This window comes from Lepidochelys olivacea (genome assembly GCF_965140295.1).
Source record: "Lepidochelys olivacea isolate rLepOli2 genome assembly, chromosome: 15".
NCBI classification, from domain to species: Eukaryota; Metazoa; Chordata; order Testudines; family Cheloniidae; genus Lepidochelys; species Lepidochelys olivacea.
The window spans coordinates 28,684,783-28,702,959 of record NC_140425.1 but is presented as its reverse complement, the minus strand read 5'-3'; the positions used below and the strand labels follow the sequence as shown (position 1 = coordinate 28,702,959).

The 18,177-nt window shown below is 46.1% G+C and overlaps 1 protein-coding gene across 1 annotated transcript; it reads left to right on the top strand.

The window, feature by feature from the left end:
• The first annotated feature begins 529 nt into the window (after positions 1-529).
• Positions 530-17,214, top strand: VPS33A (VPS33A core subunit of CORVET and HOPS complexes). Its single transcript, XM_084649471.1, has 13 exons — positions 530-687; positions 2,572-2,637; positions 3,156-3,283; positions 4,045-4,234; positions 6,087-6,203; positions 7,849-8,023; positions 8,773-8,966; positions 13,322-13,448; positions 13,666-13,733; positions 15,133-15,270; positions 15,847-15,984; positions 16,136-16,304; positions 16,786-17,214. The coding sequence occupies exons 1-13, from the start codon at positions 586-588 to the stop codon at positions 16,977-16,979; spliced, it is 1,806 nt and encodes a 601-aa protein (XP_084505597.1). The 5' UTR covers positions 530-585; the 3' UTR covers positions 16,980-17,214.
• The last annotated feature ends 963 nt before the right edge of the window (positions 17,215-18,177 follow it).

Genomic DNA, 18,177 nt, shown 5'->3' with positions numbered 1-18,177 from the left:
CCCCCCCGGGGCAGGGCCCGCTACCCCAATACCCCCCCGGGGCAGCGGCCGTTACCCCAATATTCCCCCCCCAGAGCCGTTATCCTTGTGGCCCCCCCCGGGGCAGGGCCCGCTACCCCAATACCCCCCCGGGGCAGCGGCCGTTACCCCAATATTCCCCCCCAGAGCCGTTATCCTTGTGGCCCCCCCGGGGCAGGGCCCGCTACCCCAATACCCCCCCGGGGCAGCGGCCGTTACCCCAATATTCTCCCCCCCCGGAGCAGGGCCCGCTACCCCAATACCCCCCCCGGGGGAGCGGCCGTTACTCTCGTACCCAGCTGCCCTCTCCTCACAGCTCCTTCAATGCCCCGGGGCAGGACAAGCTCCGCGGCTAAGGGTCCCACACCCGTCCCGTCACTGGGGTCACGTGTCTGCGCTGCCGCCTCCCGGCGCGCGGGGCGGCCGTTATAGCCGGGCCCCGGGGGCGGGGCCGGGTCGTTGGGAGCCTTCTGGGGCTCGAGGAGGCGGGGCCTGAGCGGGGAGATGGAGAGCCTCGCCGAGTCACGTGATCGGCGCTGTCATGTGACCGGCCGGGCCTGGCGCGGGATGGCGGCGCACCTGAGCTCGGGCCGAGTGAACCTGACGGCGCTGCGGGAGGCCGGGCGCAGGGAGCTGCGCGAGTTCCTGGACAAGTGCGCGGGCTCCAAGGTGAGGGGGCCCGGCCAAGCGCCCCTCGCCCGGGGGGCCTGAGCTGCTGCTTCTGGGACCTCCCCCCCCTCCGGCGCCTGCCCAATAACTGCTCCCCCCGTCCGGCTCCGAGACCCCTGGCTACCGGGGCTGCCCCCCGCCCCGTCGCCGCTCCGACCTGTCCGGCTGCGGGGCCGCCCCCCTCTCCCTGCCCGGCTGCGAGACCCCTGCGGGGCCGCCCCCGGCTTTACCTCCTCTCGACTTGCAGCTCTGACTCCCGGGGGAATTTCTCCTGTCCTCCCCCGGCGTGGGGTGCCATGTCTCTCCCCGGGGCTGTAGTCTGAGAGCGTTATGCGATGCTCTGGTCTCCTTCCCCCCCATCCTAATCTGCAGCTGTACGATCCTTTCTGGGCTCTTCTCAGGGGCTGGGGAAGTGACTCCTCTTCTCGCCCTGGTCCTGGTCTATAGTTTTGACAACCGGGGGGGGGTTGGCCCCACCCTGAGATGCCAACCGGGCCTTCCTGGTCTGCAGATATTTCCCTGATAAACAGCCTAGCAATAACAGTCGATACCCTTTCCAGGCCCTTCTGTCTCAGCATCTCCAGGCACCTCAGACTTCTGGTAAATGCACCTTGCCTCATGGGCTCTAGACCTTAGCTAGCCCCCATCCAAACATCCCATGTGGAAACACATCCAAACTAAAATAAGGAATATTCCTTTCTCTGTCACTCAGTGTCACTTGCATTCACACGGGACTAGGACTAGCACTTACATGCAGAGGAAGAGGTGTTAGGAACAGCCCAGCTGCTTCTTTGACACCCTGTGCGCTCTAGGGACCCCTGAAGTAAAAAGCCTCAGGAGCCCATGGCAACATCACTGCACAGGCCCGCGCAAGGGTGGTAATAAATTATCCCAAAATGCTTTGCAAACTCAGACTAGAAACTCCGCCATTGTGTAAGGCTGGCTCCAGTGCTGGGCTGTCCTGTGGTCAGAATGTGCCAAGCAACTGAGTCCCTGCCCTATAGGCCTCAAGTTCAGTCAGAAGACGGCGCAGGGTGTGTGGTTGTGGCATCTGGACTGCTCTGTAGGCCAGATGCGTTCAGAAGTTCTGGGAGGGAGTGTCAGGTGCAGTGTGGAGTTAGTGGAGGACAGACAGAGTACCAGGGAGAGGGTGAGGGTAGAGTCAGGTAAGAGTGGAGTTGTAGTACATGAAGAACAGGAGTTTAGTGAAAAGCAGCCATGCTGGCCAGTGGCTGAAGTGGTCATGACAAATGGTTACAGGAGCTTGGACTGCTGACTCTTGGTGGCTTTGCAAACTATTGTCATGCTGTGCAGCATCATTAAAATGTAGCCACCTCTGTGGGGTAAGGCAGGCAGAGCCCAGCATGTACCAGTCACTGCACAGGAAGTTTTGCCTTTGACGTGTCTTCACTAGGGTGAGTAGAAAGCTCACTTAATGCTCTTACCAGGTGCCCTGCTAAACTGGCCAACAGTGACCATGACACTGGGTCAGGTTTTGTACTTGCACTGAGTGGAACTCCACTGTCTTCCGGGTAGTAAATGCAGCTGCACCAAATTTGCCCCAGAGTCCAGCCACCTCAGTTCCTTGTCACTTTCCCCTTTGCTAGACTCACTGAGGCAGGGCTGCATGGTTTTCCGATTCAGTAAAAATCTCTTGGGAGGTTTAATTAGCATATTTGAAGCGTGTTGTGCTCCTCTAATGAAAGGAACTAGAGATGGGCAAAGGGTTGTTGAAATTCAACGGTTAATTCATGACTGTCTTTTAAAATCAGCACTTCCTCGGAAAGCAAATGTTTGAGCTTCTGAGGGCAGCTCACCTACCCCAGGGTTTTCTTTCCTCTTTGGAGCAACTGACTTTTCTCCGTGGCTTTTTTTTCTTCCTAGGCAATAGTGTGGGATGAGTACCTCACAGGACCCTTTGGATTAATTGCACAATACTCACTTTTAAAGGTAAGCCCTACATGGCATTCATGTTGTGCTGATTAATATTGAGACTCTCAAAAGCTATTCGGACCCTCAGTCTCATAATTGCCTCTAGAGACTGTTAGCACAATTTCTATAAACTGTCCTAGTTTTTGCTTTTCAAACCCTAATTCTTACCGTCCAATGCTGTCACCACGGTTTGCCAGTCTTTTATTTCTCTGCTATAAAGCAACAATCTAAATGAGCTTCAAGAACAGACTCTGCCTTTTCGAATATCACTTACTGCTCTTCTGCCAACTCGCCTCCCACAGACCAGATGTGCAGAACCTCCATCTTTAATGGTGGTGTAATGCAGTAAACTAATAATTTACATAATCAGCATATGGAAATAGAAGAGAAATCCATGTTGCTATCCTTAGATAAGGTGTCACAGTAACAACTAATGGATCAACTCCAGCTGATGTGGCCCTTTCTGAAACCAGTTTTCAAAATAACAGGAGTTGAGTTGGATACCGTGATTGAATACCATTTTTGTCTCCTCACAGGAACATGAGGTGGAGAAGATGTTCACCCTCAAGGCGGGCCGTCTGCCCCCAGCCGATGTCAAGAATATTATTTTCTTTGTCAGGCCCAGGCTAGAGTTAATGGATATAATTGCTGAAAATGTGCTCAGGTAAAGTTGGTGTTTCAGTAAAAAGACAACAGCTGCTTCCCAGAGCTGTGGTGGTACAGTGGAGTTAATGTTTTCTTTTTCCCCCCTCCTCCTCCCATCCCTGGTTCATACCAGGCATAAGTTATGAGTGACATAAGTTGGGCAGATTTCAGCCCACTCACTAATAATAAATCTTTCACTTCAGTGTGAAACTGCTACACAACTTGGCATGACTGGGATCAGAATCATGGCCTATACGTACAGCATCACTGAAATACCGTCATTTCTGGAGTTGGAGGATGAGAAGCAGGTGCATAGCAACAGGATGGAGAGGGGGAAATTTTTGGTTAAGGACACCAGGGAAAATCTCTACTCAGTTTTTATTAATTGCCCTGGAACCATTCATGTTCATCAGAGCAGATAGCTCTTGTTTGAAAGACCCACCGACAGTCAATGGCAAAAGGTAAAGGCCGAGTCAACCCTGCTTGGGATTCGAACCTGTAGATCTGGGCAGAATAAGTATTAGGCCACAGACCTACTGCTTAATCGTTGCGCCATCCCCTTCACTGTAAAGGTGTTGATTTGTACAAAATATTCTGAAATAAAAGGCTGTGAGAAGGGTTGCCTTTATTTATTAGGAACTTGAAAGTATCAGTCAGGAACTCTGTCTTGCTTCCATTCAATGCCCCTTTGTCTTCTGTATTGCCAGTCTGAGAAACCAAGGTTAGTGTACTGTGTTACTGTACTCAATCTTATGACAACTTAAGCTGACTCTCTTCCAGTGAAGACAGAGTTCGCTCTCCGCTGAGGGACTTCCACATCTTGTTTGTGCCCCGTCGCAGCCTATTGTGCGAGCAGCGGTTGAAGGATCAGGGCGTTCTGGGATCCTTCATTCACAGAGAGCAGTACAGTTTGGACCTCATTCCATTTGATGGAGACTTGTTATCCATGGAGTCTGAAAGTGCATTTAAAGTAAGTGCTGATTTCTTCCTTGAGGGAAAAGATACTTTGCACGTTTGTGTTGCATCCATCATCCAAGGATCTCAAAGCACTTTTCAGACTGGTTAGCCACAAGGCAATGAAAGGAGTTACAGAGCAAATGTGGTCTGACTGTAGTAGAACAGTGGACTGGGAGTCAGAACTCCTGGGGTCTGTTTCTGAATGCCATGATGCACCCACGGACCCATCATTTTACCAGGCTATGTGTCAGCTTTCCCATCTGTTCTAATGGGGTAATACTTGCATGAACAGAATTTGTGAGGCTTAAATAACTAACCTTTATAAAGAACTTGAAGTTTCCTGTGTTAAATGTGTTACAGAAGGGTAAATTGTAATTGTTAGGGTGTCACACACCACAGCAACACAAAGACTTAACACTTGTCTTAAGATGGGCAACAGTGCTGTGTGTGTGTGTATATATAGATATAGATATAGATATAGATATCTATCTCCTGCATTGCCAGCACATCACATGTAGTGCCATTAAGTCTGTGTGCGGCTTCCTTTAGCCATCTCCCCTTAGTGTATTGAATCTAGCCCTGTGTGAGCAGCAGAGAGGATGTCCGGACATGATAAAACTTGCCAGCTTGGTGACACATTTTCTAATTGACCAAGTCACAGGAAAGAGACTTGTTGTTTCAGCTCTGTTACTCTGCTGCATTAAATTAGGAGCAGCACATTGGCTAGAGAATTCTAAAATAATGGGTTTGATCTCATAACAGTTCCCGAATGGTCGTTATTAACTCTAATCGCTCTGAGCAGAGAGAGCCCCCAGGACGAGGAGTTGTTCTGCTTGTGAATCCAGCTCCCCTTGTTGCTGGCCCACATCAAAGTTGCTGCTTTGCAGTCCTGTCGCTGGACCGCCGGCTGGTGTCACAGAAGCAGTGTTTCCGGGAGGAGTAATCAAACGACCCATTGTTGCTCCTGGCCCCAGCTGTAATCTTCCCCCTCCTCTTGAATTCTTCTCGCGGTTGAGGTCTCTCTCCTCTATGGAGGAGAGTGCTGGGCTTAATCTCAGGGTCATTTTTTCTCTCAAACTGAATTTTTGGTTGTTCTGTGCATGTGTCTAAACAACCAGCCTGCACCTGCAATGCTGTATGGACGGCTAAATAGCATGATGAGTGGTAGCATTCACTTTCACGTTCTGACTCACTTTTTAAAGTGAGTTTAGTGCTGGAAACGTCCCCAGTTGGCATTGCTGGAGATCACTGTCCTATTTAACCACAGAACATGTACTGCAGGGGGTGGGGAGGAGGCGGGGCAAGGTTCCTCGACCCTGACCCCATGTAGAAGGGCAGGAAGGGCTAGCTTAGTCTCCACAGCCCATTCACTCCTGGAGCATCTTCTGTGGGCTTGTGTATACAAACCATTGGGTGCAGGGCAAGCTGGGGCATACATCTGTTGTGTGCTAGCTTTGAAAGCAGGGTAGATCAGAGTCCACTGGGGAACTTTTACTGTGTGGCAGCAGGGTCCTCATGGACAGTTGGTGTATGGCAGGTCAGTGTGGGGTAGATTTACACCCCAGCTCAGTGTGCACTCACTGTTCATATAGACAACCCTTCAGTCGGACAGCTAGTGCTAACTATAATGATGATTTTGTGACCTGCATGCTTGTCCACTGGGGCCTGCAGCAAAGCACCAGCTGGTATCCCAGTGCTCGCTGATAGCAAGTAATGACTTTGGATCACTGAAACCTGGAGGTGAAAGGCTCCGTATCCTTTAAGCAATCCCTCAAGCCATCCAGTTCAGCCAGGTTCTACGTTTAAGATGATCAGGCTAATTAAATATCCTCCGTTTCTGTAACCTTCCTTTCCCTGTCATTTAGGAGTGTTACTTGGAGAGTGACCAGACAAGTCTGTACCATGCAGCCAAGGGACTGATGACCTTACAGGCACTTTATGGAACTATCCCACAGATCTTCGGGAAGGGGGACTGTGCACGGGTAAAACAAATTTAAAACATCTTTGTTTCTAAGAAGATAAATCCTTTTGTTTCTGGTGGTGGTTGTTTTGGAGCTGCCACTAGTGTGTGTTGGGTTTATTGATACTGTGGGTCACGAGCTGGATTTTGCTGCTTGGGCGCCTGTTGGTCGAAACAATTCTCAGTCAATCTGTCACTGCGGGTTTTACTGTCACGAGTCCCCTCTGAGTTGCTCCCCTAAAGGAACGTGTTTATAAGTGTGTTCCCTACTGGTCGTCTTGCCTGCCCAGATATCTTCCCCCCCTCCCTGGTGAAAGTCAGCTAGCTGCTGAGAGGCTGACACGCGGTGATATGTATGTCTGTATTTCACTGGAGTTTGGACAGTTCACTTGGTTTTCATGAACACTATGATGTTGGAATCCCAGAAATTTGTGGGTGAGGTTCTGTGGCCTGTAACGTGCGGGAGGTCAGACTAGATCAGGGATCGCAAACTCGAATCACCACGAGGGCCACATAAGGACTAGTACATTGGCCTGAGGGCTGTATCACTGACACGCCCCCTCTCCCCCCACGCTGCCCCCGGCCCCGCCCCCACTCCACCCCTTCCATGAGGCCCTGTCTCTGCCTCGCCTCTTCCCACCTCTTCCCCGCCCCCATTCCAAACCCTTCCCCAAATCCCCGCCTCTTCTCCGCCTCCTCCCCTGAGCATGCGGTTCCCTGCTCCTCCCCCCCTCCCTCCTGGAAAGCGCTATGTGCCGCCAAACAGCGCCTGCAAGTAGGCAGAGGAGCGGGGACGCAGCGCACTGGGGGGAGGGGGAGGGGAGCCTGGTGAGCTGCAGGAAATAACTCCGGGGGGGCGGGGAGCTTGGCGGGCTGCAGGAAATAACCCCACGGGCTGCATGCGTGTTTGAGACCCCTGGACTAGATGATCACAATGGTCCCTTCTGACTTAAAGTCCACAAATCTATGAGTAAATTAGAGTTGATAAAGACATATTGACCCCGACCAATGAATGAATGTTCTCTGCTCTACCTCTTTAGTGCTTTGTGTAATTTAATTTAAATATCCCAACCAGTTGGGCTTGCACGCCTCCCCACGGAAGACCGTTCCACAGACACATAGATTTCACAGTCAAGAAGATTCTTTGATATTTGACCTAACTTCATCCCTTTTCTCCTAGTTAGACTCTCTTAACCACTCTAAGTAATTCCCCTCCCTCCTTGGAGTTAACCGACTACTGATAGCTGAAGGGTTTATGTACCTTCATCTTTATTCATCACTTAGTCAAGTTACGTGTGTTGTATCCTTTTGCTCTCTCCCCATAATTCAGTCCCTCTTACCAGATCATTTTTGTTCTTATTCTCTGAACTCCGTGCGGTTCATAAGTATCGCTTTTGGTAAGGAGGCATCTGGAACTGAATGCAGAGTTCAGGTTCTGTGACCATTCTGTCAGACTAAACTAACCAGTTTTGTCGTAGAATAGTTTGGTTTGTTTCTTAATGGCCCTTCCTCCAGTTGTACCAGTTACACAGCTTGCCTCTCCTCCCATTCACTTCTTATACATGCACTTCTTTTCCTGTTTTCATACGTGCATATGTCTCTAAAGCTAGTTATCACAGCCACCCTTCATGGTCTGAGCCATAACGAACCAAATATTTTCTTTCCAGCATGTGGCTAACATGATGATCAGGATGAAGCGAGAGTTCCCTGGAGGCCAGAACTCAATATTTCCAGTCTTTGATACCCTCTTGTTGCTTGACCGCAATGTAGACCTGTTGTCTCCTCTAGCTACTCAGCTTACTTATGAAGGCCTGATTGATGAAATATATGGAATTCAAAATAGTAAGTGCAGCAAACCATGGACAGTGAAACGAATGGAGTAGAATAAAATTCCTGAGTGCTAGAATAAAGTGCAGGGTGCCAAGTGGAATTTGGGATGAAGGTGAGAATAATTTAGCTGAACCTACAAGAGGGGTGGCTTAGTTGCTTGATGTAATTAAAAACCCTGGTTTCAATCCCAAAAAGGTGAGCTCAGTGCTTCATCCATCCCAAGAAGACGAATTGAGCACAATGCTCTTCGCTACGTGTGAATCCTTGGGATGTCAGCTGTACATGGACATTAGTGATCCCAGGGCACTTTTCACAAGAATAGGGATTTTAGCTAAAATGTCCCCTCAACATGCTGTTAGTTTCCACCCTCCACTGAAGCTGATGCTCTCTGCACGCACTTTGTAAAGCCGTTTACCCCGCTTTCTTTACGCTCCATGGGATGATGAAAACTCTAGGGCCAGAAGCATGTGGAGCTGGTAACTTCCACCTAATGTACTGATGAGGGTGAGCAGAAGGCATCTCTCTGGTACTGTATGGATCTGTGTATAGGGCTCCTTGTTTACATATAGCTAGTAGGGATTTTTACCCTTTCAAATTAGGGGAAATCATCTTATATGTGGCAGCATTTCTTCCAAGTTGTAATATGGGTGTTTACACAAGGCTAGAGCTGCCTCTTGCTTGGGGAAAGGTTTTGGTTGGTTGGTCAGTTTAAGTCCTCGGGTTTGAGCTCTAATTTGTCTGTTTTCTTGCTGTGTTGGTAGCTTATGTGAAACTCCCTCCTGAAAAGTTCGCCCCTAAGAAGCAGGGTGAGGGTGGCAAGGATCTCCCCACGGAACCGAAGAAGCTTCAGCTGAATTCTGCCGAGGAGCTGTATGCTGAAATTCGAGACAAGAACTTCAATGCTGTGGGGTCAGTGCTAAGCAAGAAAGCCAAAATCATATCTGCAGCCTTTGAGGTAAAGGACTTGTACACCGTGTACTGCCCAGTAGCATGTCACCTGGGCAGTCTGCTCCTTCCGGGTGGAGAGTTGGGTCTGACTGCTCTGCACATTTGAGCATGAAACAAGGCTAAGATCCACTAATACCCCTTCCAATGCCTACCTTAGTATTACATGAATGCAGCCTTTGGCATTTTATTTCCCTAGTAGTTTTCAGTAAATTGAACACATGGGATCCAGACTGTCCCATAGTTAGTGATGGTTCAGATTCCAGGTTTTGGCTTGAGCTCATCTCCACTTTAAAATTCTTTAGGGTCTTGAAGTAGCTTAAGCATCTTAAACTAATCTAAAGCCTCATTAACTTTATAGCACCACCCAGCATGCTAAGTGCATCATAAAAATACCAGAAATAAAGACTTGTCCCTGCCCAAAAGAGCTTACAGTCTAAATCAGACTTGATATTTATATAGCGCTCATTATCACACCTCAAAATCTGGAGTGTGTTTATCCTCTCAGCACTCCTGTGAAGTAGGACAATGTTGTTATCCCCATTGTACAGATGGAGAACTGAGCCACAAAAAGTGAAATATTGGCCCAACTGAAGTCACTGATAAAACTCCCTTTGACTTCAGTGGCAACAGGATTTCACCCTAAGTGACTTGCCAAAAGTCACTGTGACATTCCCCAGGGTGCAATCTGAACCTGTGGCCTGCTGTGTCCCCTTAGCTCTGCAGCCTGGGATGCCTTTTATACTACTTTCCTGATGAACACCAACCCGTCCAGGCTCTGCTCACTCTGCCACCAACATGCAAAGTCACTCCCACCTGAACACATGACTGCTATGCCCAGCCATCCATGAATTGCATACAGGGCCACACCCGGATATCCTTCAGCCCACGCCTTGCTCCCCAGACACGTGTGTCTTGTACTGCTCAGTAGCCCACTTGACAGTCCAAGCTCCTAGATAGTTCATCACTCCAACAATGGGTAATGATTACGCACCAGGCTTGTTGACCTAAGTAGAGATTCCCAAGTACTTCAACAAAACACACTGATTTAAATAAAACAAGTTTCTTAACTAGAGAAAGACAGATGACAAGTGATAAGGCCTAGAAGTCAGAATTGGTTACAAAAGAAAAAAGGATAAACACACAACCTAATTCCTAAACTTTACCAAGGCTAATTGCCTTCAAAGCAAAAGGCTTGTCTCACTATGTGCTGCAATACATTTCACAGGTTGGCCTGGGACCACTCCACTGCTTTGTTCAGTTCTTTCAGAGTCTTCGTTGTCATCAACAGAGAGATGGAAAGGTGGCTAGGGACACTTTTTTCTCCCCTTCTTATACCCTCAACCCTTTGTGCTGAAAAATTCCTTCCTGAGTCATGGGGCCAGGCAGTTCCATTGCATACGTGAGCTCCAAACTGTCCTTCAGATGAATTGTAAATTTCTTGTTTACAACTCCGCCACAACCACCCCTGGAGAATGTCCGATTACACCGGTAATGGCTCCTCAGCACTTTGCTGGCATGCTAGGGTGTTTTTGTCTCTGAGAAATTGGTTTGTGGGCCTTACCCAGAACCACAGCATGTTTCAGTAACAATCCTATAGCAAAACCTCATAATTTTACATGCCATGTTTGTTTCACACATTTCAACAGGATGAGGCATACTTTGCACAAAAGATATCATAACCATATACAAGTGGTGAACATGGGGTACAGGGTGTCACAGTCACACACAAAGTCGGAGACACAGCAGGGAATTGAATCTGAGTGACTGGATCATCCTCCCTCCTTTAGGAAAACCAAAGAACTCGCAATTGGAGGAGTGGGGCATAAGACCAGTGGAGGGCTGGCTAGAGAATGGGAGGCGCTTATGCTGGTTTAAGGATTTCTTCAACTACAAGCTCTTTGGGGCTTGGCCATCTCTTTGTTGTGTGTACAAAATCTAGCACAATGGGATCCTGACCGCTTCTAGCTGCTGCCACAGTCAAATACACAATAATAAGAGTGTACATGGCCAAGGACTAATAGACACTAGTTGTCTTTTAGCCAATGGGCACCTATTACAGGTGTGCAGTTTACCAACAGTGAGACTCCAGTTGGCCTGTCAGCTGTTGCTCATTAGCTGTAGAATTGAACACTCTTCTCCCCCTACCCCCCGCTTTTAAAAACAAATACACATGCAAAACGAGGAAACAAGTCACACAGTGCTTAACTGTGCGACCTGCTGTGCTGTGTTAATTTTTTGTTCCTTCCATCTGCTTTTAGTCACTTCTGCCAATCTTAAGGCCAGTTAGATGTACCATATATCCATCTAAATTGTGCATTCAGATTTGACTTGCAGTAATAGACACTTACTGGGGAATTAGTGTTGGAAGCTCCCAAAGATTAAAATACTTCACACTGGAAGGGAGGAAAGAGATGTGAGATTTTGTCAGATGTAATAGGTGATAATGAAACAGCAGTACTTTGGCAGCGAAGGGCTTGTAAATTGCAGACTTCATTATCGCTCTCCTGCCTGTACTTGCCCATTTGTATAGTTTACATTTTAGTCAAGATAATTTTTAAGAGCGCTTACTTTTGTAGTCATTGTGACAAGATGTGGATAGGTTGACTGGGCAAAACACAAATGTCTGAATTGTTCTGACTAGGAATTCTTAGATGTCTGCGCTTCATCAGACCAGGTTTTCTAGATTGCTTGGGGCAGACTTTAACGATTGGGACTTATTTAGTTTGAAATAACTTTTAAAATAGGCTGCTATTCAGTTTTGGAGAGAGGGGAAATACTCTCTATTCCCCTTCCTCAGGGTACGCCAAGCACTTCACGCTTCTCTGACAGCTTTCATCTGAGGAGCTGAGAGCTTCAAAAATGCTAGTTAAGTCGTACACCCTGCGAGAGAGGGGTGTGTTCTCCCTGTTCTGCAGTGGGGGAACTGAAGCATGGTGGAGCTGGATAACATGCTTAACCATCAGTCAGGCAACAAGTCAGTGGCAGTGCGAGCACCAGAATGCCCCATGTTTCTGACCCAGTCCCTAGCTTTAACCACTAAACCTGCCTCCTTACGCCATCTTGTCCAGCTCTGTAATGAACATGAAGTTTTATACTCTCTACTACCCATTGATAGAACGTTGTAATATCATCTTTCAACCTGGGTTCCATCTTTGCTGTTTCCTTTGCCTCTTCTCTTTACAGCCCTTTGAGTGTAGCTTTTAAAATGTTTCAGGCAACACTTTGCAGATTGCAGATCCCTGAAATGTTTGAAACTGTTGCATAAGATTTTCAGTCTCTTTTCTAAACTAGACCTAAGGCGGGAGAGAGCAGGGAGACATCTGCAATCTCCTTTTCTTTCTGCTTTCTCAAGGATTCTCCTTATATTTGACAGAAATAAAGATAAGAATTTAAGCTAATATTTTACATGCCTGTCAGAAAAAGACCCACCTGAGTAAATGGGTCAGTAGAATTTTATAAGATTGGTTTAATATCTACTGTATGTTACCTTATCCTAGGGATTTAACTCCTTAGCTACAGAGCAGCTACAAGAAAAGGAGTACTTGTGGCACCTTAGAGACTAACCAATTTATTTGAGCATGAGCTCATGCTCAAATAAACTGGTTAGTCTCTAAGGTGCCACAAGTACTCCTTTTCTTTTTGCGAATACAGACTAACACGGCTGTTACTCTGAAACCAGAGCAGCTACAGTGTCTATGCTTTGAAATAGTATGTCACAGTGACTGCATCTCAAATCCAGTGACACTTAATGATAAGATCTTGAATCTCCTCATACTACTTGATGTATTTGTGTGGAAGATCAGCAGCCACTCCTCTCATCTACCAAAGGAAATAAAACTTCACTTTTATGGGCCTCAGTCTCCCTATCTGTGAAATGGGGATAATATTTGCCAACCTCAGAGGGCAATTGAGGCTTGCTTAATGAACACTTGAGAAGTACTCTGGGATCTTTGGATGGAAGGCACAATAGGAGTGCAAGATGCTGTACTATTTTAATGTAATTGCACAGAGAAACGTGATTAGCAGCCTCTCTTGTAAAATAAGATATCACTGTGATGCCAGTGGTGGTTTTTCTCATGGTGCATTTACACAACAGCTTTATAAACTGATGAAGCAACAGTGCTGTTCTAGGAAACAATATATTTTTGTAAATGCGGCCTATCTGAAAGGTCAGATGTCACTGAAGGTAATGGATCAGTGTTTCAAGATGACAGTAATGAAGCTCACTACTTTCCATTTTTCATAAAGCAATGAACACAGTACACACTAAACAGACAAAAACACACCTTTTGATGAAATGATTTACAGACATTTATTATTATAATGAATAAGCTCTAAAGTATAATTGCTGGGTCTTTTTAGGAAAGACACCATGCTAAAACAGTTGGGGAGATCAAGCAGTTCGTTTCACAACTGCCACACATGCAGGCAGCAAGAAGTTCTCTAGCAAACCATACCTCGATTGCGGAGCTAATCAAAGACATTACTAGTAAGTATCCTTTTCAGTATTCCACCTACAGTTGATCTTGTGTTATGTCTTGCAGCCAAAGATACAACTTTGCTGATTTCATAAAAAATTCAGACACCAGGAACAAAATACTTGCCTTATTTGTACTTGGGTGACTCTGCAACACCATTTAATACACAGATAAACTGACCCTTATTTTTAGGTACTGACTTACTAATGTATTGAATTTTTTTTTAAGCATCAGAAGATTTCTTTGATAATTTAACAGTGGAACAAGAGTTCATGTCAGGAATAGACACTGACAAGGTGGGTGGAGAGCAATATCTTGCCTTTACGTGATTTTTATCTTCTAACCACAGTCTCCTAATCACAAAACTTGGTGGGGGTGTGTTAATACAGAGAAACCTAGACAATGGCTGACTCTGATTTGATGTCAGTCTTGAAAACTTTTAGTATGTTCCTTGTGTGTTATGGAGACGTTCTTTCCAAGTGGTGCATACCACTTAGGATGCAGTGGGCACAATTTAAGTTGGCGTTTTATAAGTATGTCTTGGTCTGGTAAGTTGGACGAAAAGGGGCTTTGCCCCTTTATGGGCTCCCTTGTAACAGGGCCAAAAAGGAGGAAAGCTTACAGCGATGGACAGGAAGGGAAGGATCCAGTTGGGGCCAGGCCAAGATTACTGTATTGCCCTTCCTGCTGACTGGGAGAGGTATTTATACCCCACATAGCCACGAAGAGGGCCTCTTCATGAGGATCTGGCTGGAAGCTCCCACCTACCTATCCATATACTTTGCATAGGACCAGGTTTGCTTTTGGCATTCTGTGGCCATTACTCTGGTTGCCTCTTCTCTGGGGGGCTGGGAAGGCATTTTCCCCTCACTGCCAGATTGGCCAAGGCAGGGTGGGTTTTTTCACCTTCCACACAGCTGATCTGAGGACCCAAGGTTAGGTTATCTCGCAACTTGTATGTATAACTTGTAGTGGCTGTCCAGGGCAGGTACTTGCTATGGAAGGGATGCGCTTATCAGATCAAAAGGCTCAGCAGGAAAGCATCTTTTATGGGAGCTGAGTATAGGGGGTTCCTAAATCTGCATCAGCAGAGAGCCCATTCTCCCTCCTCCCTGCACTGTACAATTTATTGTTGGCTTTTCCTAGACATTAAAGTGAATAAAGTTGCAGCCTAATTAACCTGCATCCGTGGCCTCCTGTCCGTCTTCTGGTGTGGATGGGCAATAGCTGCTGTGCTGCATTTTCTATCTGGCCCGGGGAGACTAAGGTCACCGTTACAATGCTGTGGTTCTGCTGCATAGAGTGCAACTGTCGACACAGCTTCAGTGCACTGTGCTTTGACTTGTGTAGTGCTCTGATGATATGGGGGTGGGTGGGGAATCAAGGATGAGAGTTTGCAAAATACTTGCAGTGTATCAAATAGGATCATAGATATCCATTGTTGACACCATTGACAAAGCTTGTTAATTGGAACCACCAACGCTACAAAGCTATTTTGCATATATCTAAGCTGCTTATGTAACTGCTGTGATCCCTGTTTTACCTTGTCCATCACTATGGGAAGCGTAAAAGCATCTTCCAAGAATGTTATCTTTGCTTTGCCATTAAAAGCAAAAACAGAGCTTTTCTTTTCAGCTCTGTTAAAATCCTAACCTAGGTTTTTGGTTGACAGCTTGGATGTCTGTTTCTTTATAGGTCAACAATTACACTGAAGATTGCATTGCTCAAAAACATCCACTGATCAAGATATTAAGGCTGGTTTGCCTGCAGTCAGTGTGTAATAGTGGACTCAAGCAGAAGGTGTTGGACCATTATAAAAGAGAGATTCTCCAGGTCAGGCTAGAATTGTTTAACTAATAATGTGGATATTCCTTGCAAATTAAGGTCTCAATCCTGGAAAGATTTGCACACCATACATATCTGTGCACACATGAGTGATCCTAATGAGTTAAATAGGACTATTCACATGTGTAAAACTTCACAGGATCAAGGCCTACACGTGTTTTAATCACTGTCCTGTGTTTTTAAAAACTTTTAACAATGTGAAATATATTTAAACATATTTATTTAAAACATGCATATAATTTTGTTTTGGGCCACTGTCATGCTTTCTGTTGCATACTGCAAAAAGACATTTGTAAACATTCATTTTAACTTTACACACTCACTTGTTCCCCTATGAGTTGTCTTGAAACTGTGTCCCTAAAATCAGTGTTTAATTGAATTCACTATTTAAAATGTCTCTCATTGTCTTGCAAACCTTGATGGTGTCTTGTCTATAAATTTCAGACTTCAGCAAGTTGTTTGGTTAGTGTCTAGTGTTACATAAAAATCCCCTGATTTTATTTCTACTCGCTCTTGATGCGTAAATGACAGTACTACATTAAAGGCAAAATCTTCATGTTACAGACTTACGGCTATGAACATATATTAACCTTAAACAATCTGGAAAAGGCTGGACTCTTAAAACTTCAGACGAGCAGTAGAAACAACTACCCAACAATCAGGAAAACCATGCGGCTGTGGATGGATGATGTTAATGAACAGGTAAACTGAATACTTTTATCAACAGACCAGTTGGAAGATGGACACAGGTGGCGGGTGGGGAGAGCTTGTACATTTGCAAGATTTTAATATGCTGAAGTGTCACTTTTCAGTAGAAAACTCTACTGCTGTTCATTTCCCTCTCCTTCTACAGAACCCAAATGATATTTCATATGTGTACAGTGGCTATGCTCCATTAAGTGTGCGTCTGGCACAGCTGCTTGCTCGCCCAGGGTGGCGTAGCATAGAAGAAGTTTTAAAGATGCTCCCAGGACCCCACTTTGAAGAGAGGCAGCAGTTACCAACTGGCCTTCAAAAAAAGCGTAAGCTTCTTTGGAATAACTTGATTAGTCTGTGACCATTCTACTGTGAAATTCACTTACAGAGTCTGATATAGTGACTGACAGCATCCACCTGGACTGTTCATTTGATTAGTAATTCTAGGTTTATCATCTTCCCAACTTCAGTACAGTGAGCTGCCTTTGATCATTGCCCTAAGGTGGTAGAAATAATTCCTAGCTATTGTACTGTATAGCCTTTTTCATCAGTAAATCTGATAGTATTTACAAAGGAGGTATTACCTCCATTTTACAATAGGGAAACTGAGCCATAGAGAGGCTGGGATTTGCCTGAGCTCACTGGCAGAGCCAGAAATAAAACCCATTCAGTGCTCTATCCACCAGCTCCATATCACTTTTGCAATTTGACCGAAATCTGTGCTTCAGTTTGGCCCTAGGGTGACTTCAGAATAACCCTGTCCTTTCAGCGCCAGTCCAGTTTGTAACTGTCTCTATAAATGTTCAGGTCAACAGGGAGAAAACAGAGTAACGCTGGTGTTCTTTCTGGGAGGTGTGACCTATGCTGAAATTGCTGCACTGAGGTTTCTTTCTCAGATGGAAGATGGAGGCACAGAATATGTCATTGCCACCACTAAACTAATCAATGGCACAAACTGGATCAAATCCCTGATGGAGAAACTGGAGCCCGCACCTTTTTAGAAGCTATGTAAAGATTCAGTAAAATGCTTCAGGCTGGCATGGGGCCTTCAGAAATGACTGCAGCTGGAGAACATGAAATCATGTTTGCACGGGTGCATGTAGTGGCTACACTCTGCTCTGTTCCTGCTATATACGGAACTTCCCTAATAACTGAGTGACTCTGACAGAGGAATATGAGGAAATAAAAATCAGTATTAGAGCTGTTGGTGTCTGAACTATAAAATCATAGACCTAACACAGTGTTACGCTGTCTGATCTGTCTCTCTCTCACAAAGCCCTAGGCCGCTTCACCTTCAACCAAGGGAGACTGGCCCATAATCTAATTGATCTCTGTGCTAGCAAGTCTTTCCTGCTGCCTTTAGTTCTCCATTTCTTAATATCTCCCCCCTTACATCCATGCCTGCTTACCCCAGCTAGATGAAAGTTGTCCCCTCTACTTCTGTCAATATTTGTTACTTTCCTCTCTTCAGTATCTGCTCAATGGTGGTGGCCTGGTAATAAATGTAGTTCAGCTGTGTTTGACTGTTCCTACCCCCCCCACTCCTCATACAACCAAACAGACAGCAAATGAGTTTGCAATAGACACTATCCCCTTCCTATCTGCCTTCGCAGGGAATGATACTCTCTGGTTTCTTTCTCCCATTGCATACGTCCCTTTTGTAGCAGTAGCTTGCACTGTACAAGTTGAATCTGTTTTTCTGGGTATGTCTACAAACCCAGCTGTTTAATCCTTGCAGGTCACTGACAATTAATAATAAAAAGACAGGGAGAGCTTGAGTGGCAGAAGTCACTTACATTCCTCAAATCTCAAGGGCTCATCCAAAATACAGCTTCTTCCCCTTTAGTTTGTCCTTACCACACAAGTTTCGAGCAACATCACTCTTATCTGAAGAGCCATTGCAGCCTCCCATGGCTGCTGTGTACGTATTGATGTTACTGGCTGTGTGCGTGGCTGCTTCAGAGCACATAAGCTGCAATAAATATGTAAATCCTCAGTTACTGATGACAAAGGGGCTGCTGGAAACCACCATCCCATGTGAGCAATAAAGGAGAAAAAGCTACACAAAAGTTGTATATGAGTCTGTACTCAATAGACGAATATCTGCTTAAAGAATTAATAGCAGGGGTGGGCAAACTACAGCCCCATGGGCTGGATCCTCAGGGCTTTGGATGCAGCCCGTGGGATTGCCACCCCCAT

Bases quoted from the DNA above. Each gene is read 5' to 3' on its own strand.
- VPS33A (XM_084649471.1), top strand. From the start codon at position 586: ATGGCGGCGCACCTGAGCTCGGGCCGAGTGAACCTGACGGCGCTGCGG. The intron at 4,235-6,086 runs GTAAGTGCTGAT...CCTGTCATTTAG, and splicing joins AGTCTGAAAGTGCATTTAAA to GAGTGTTACTTGGAGAGTGA. The intron at 8,024-8,772 runs GTAAGTGCAGCA...CTGTGTTGGTAG, and splicing joins AATATATGGAATTCAAAATA to CTTATGTGAAACTCCCTCCT.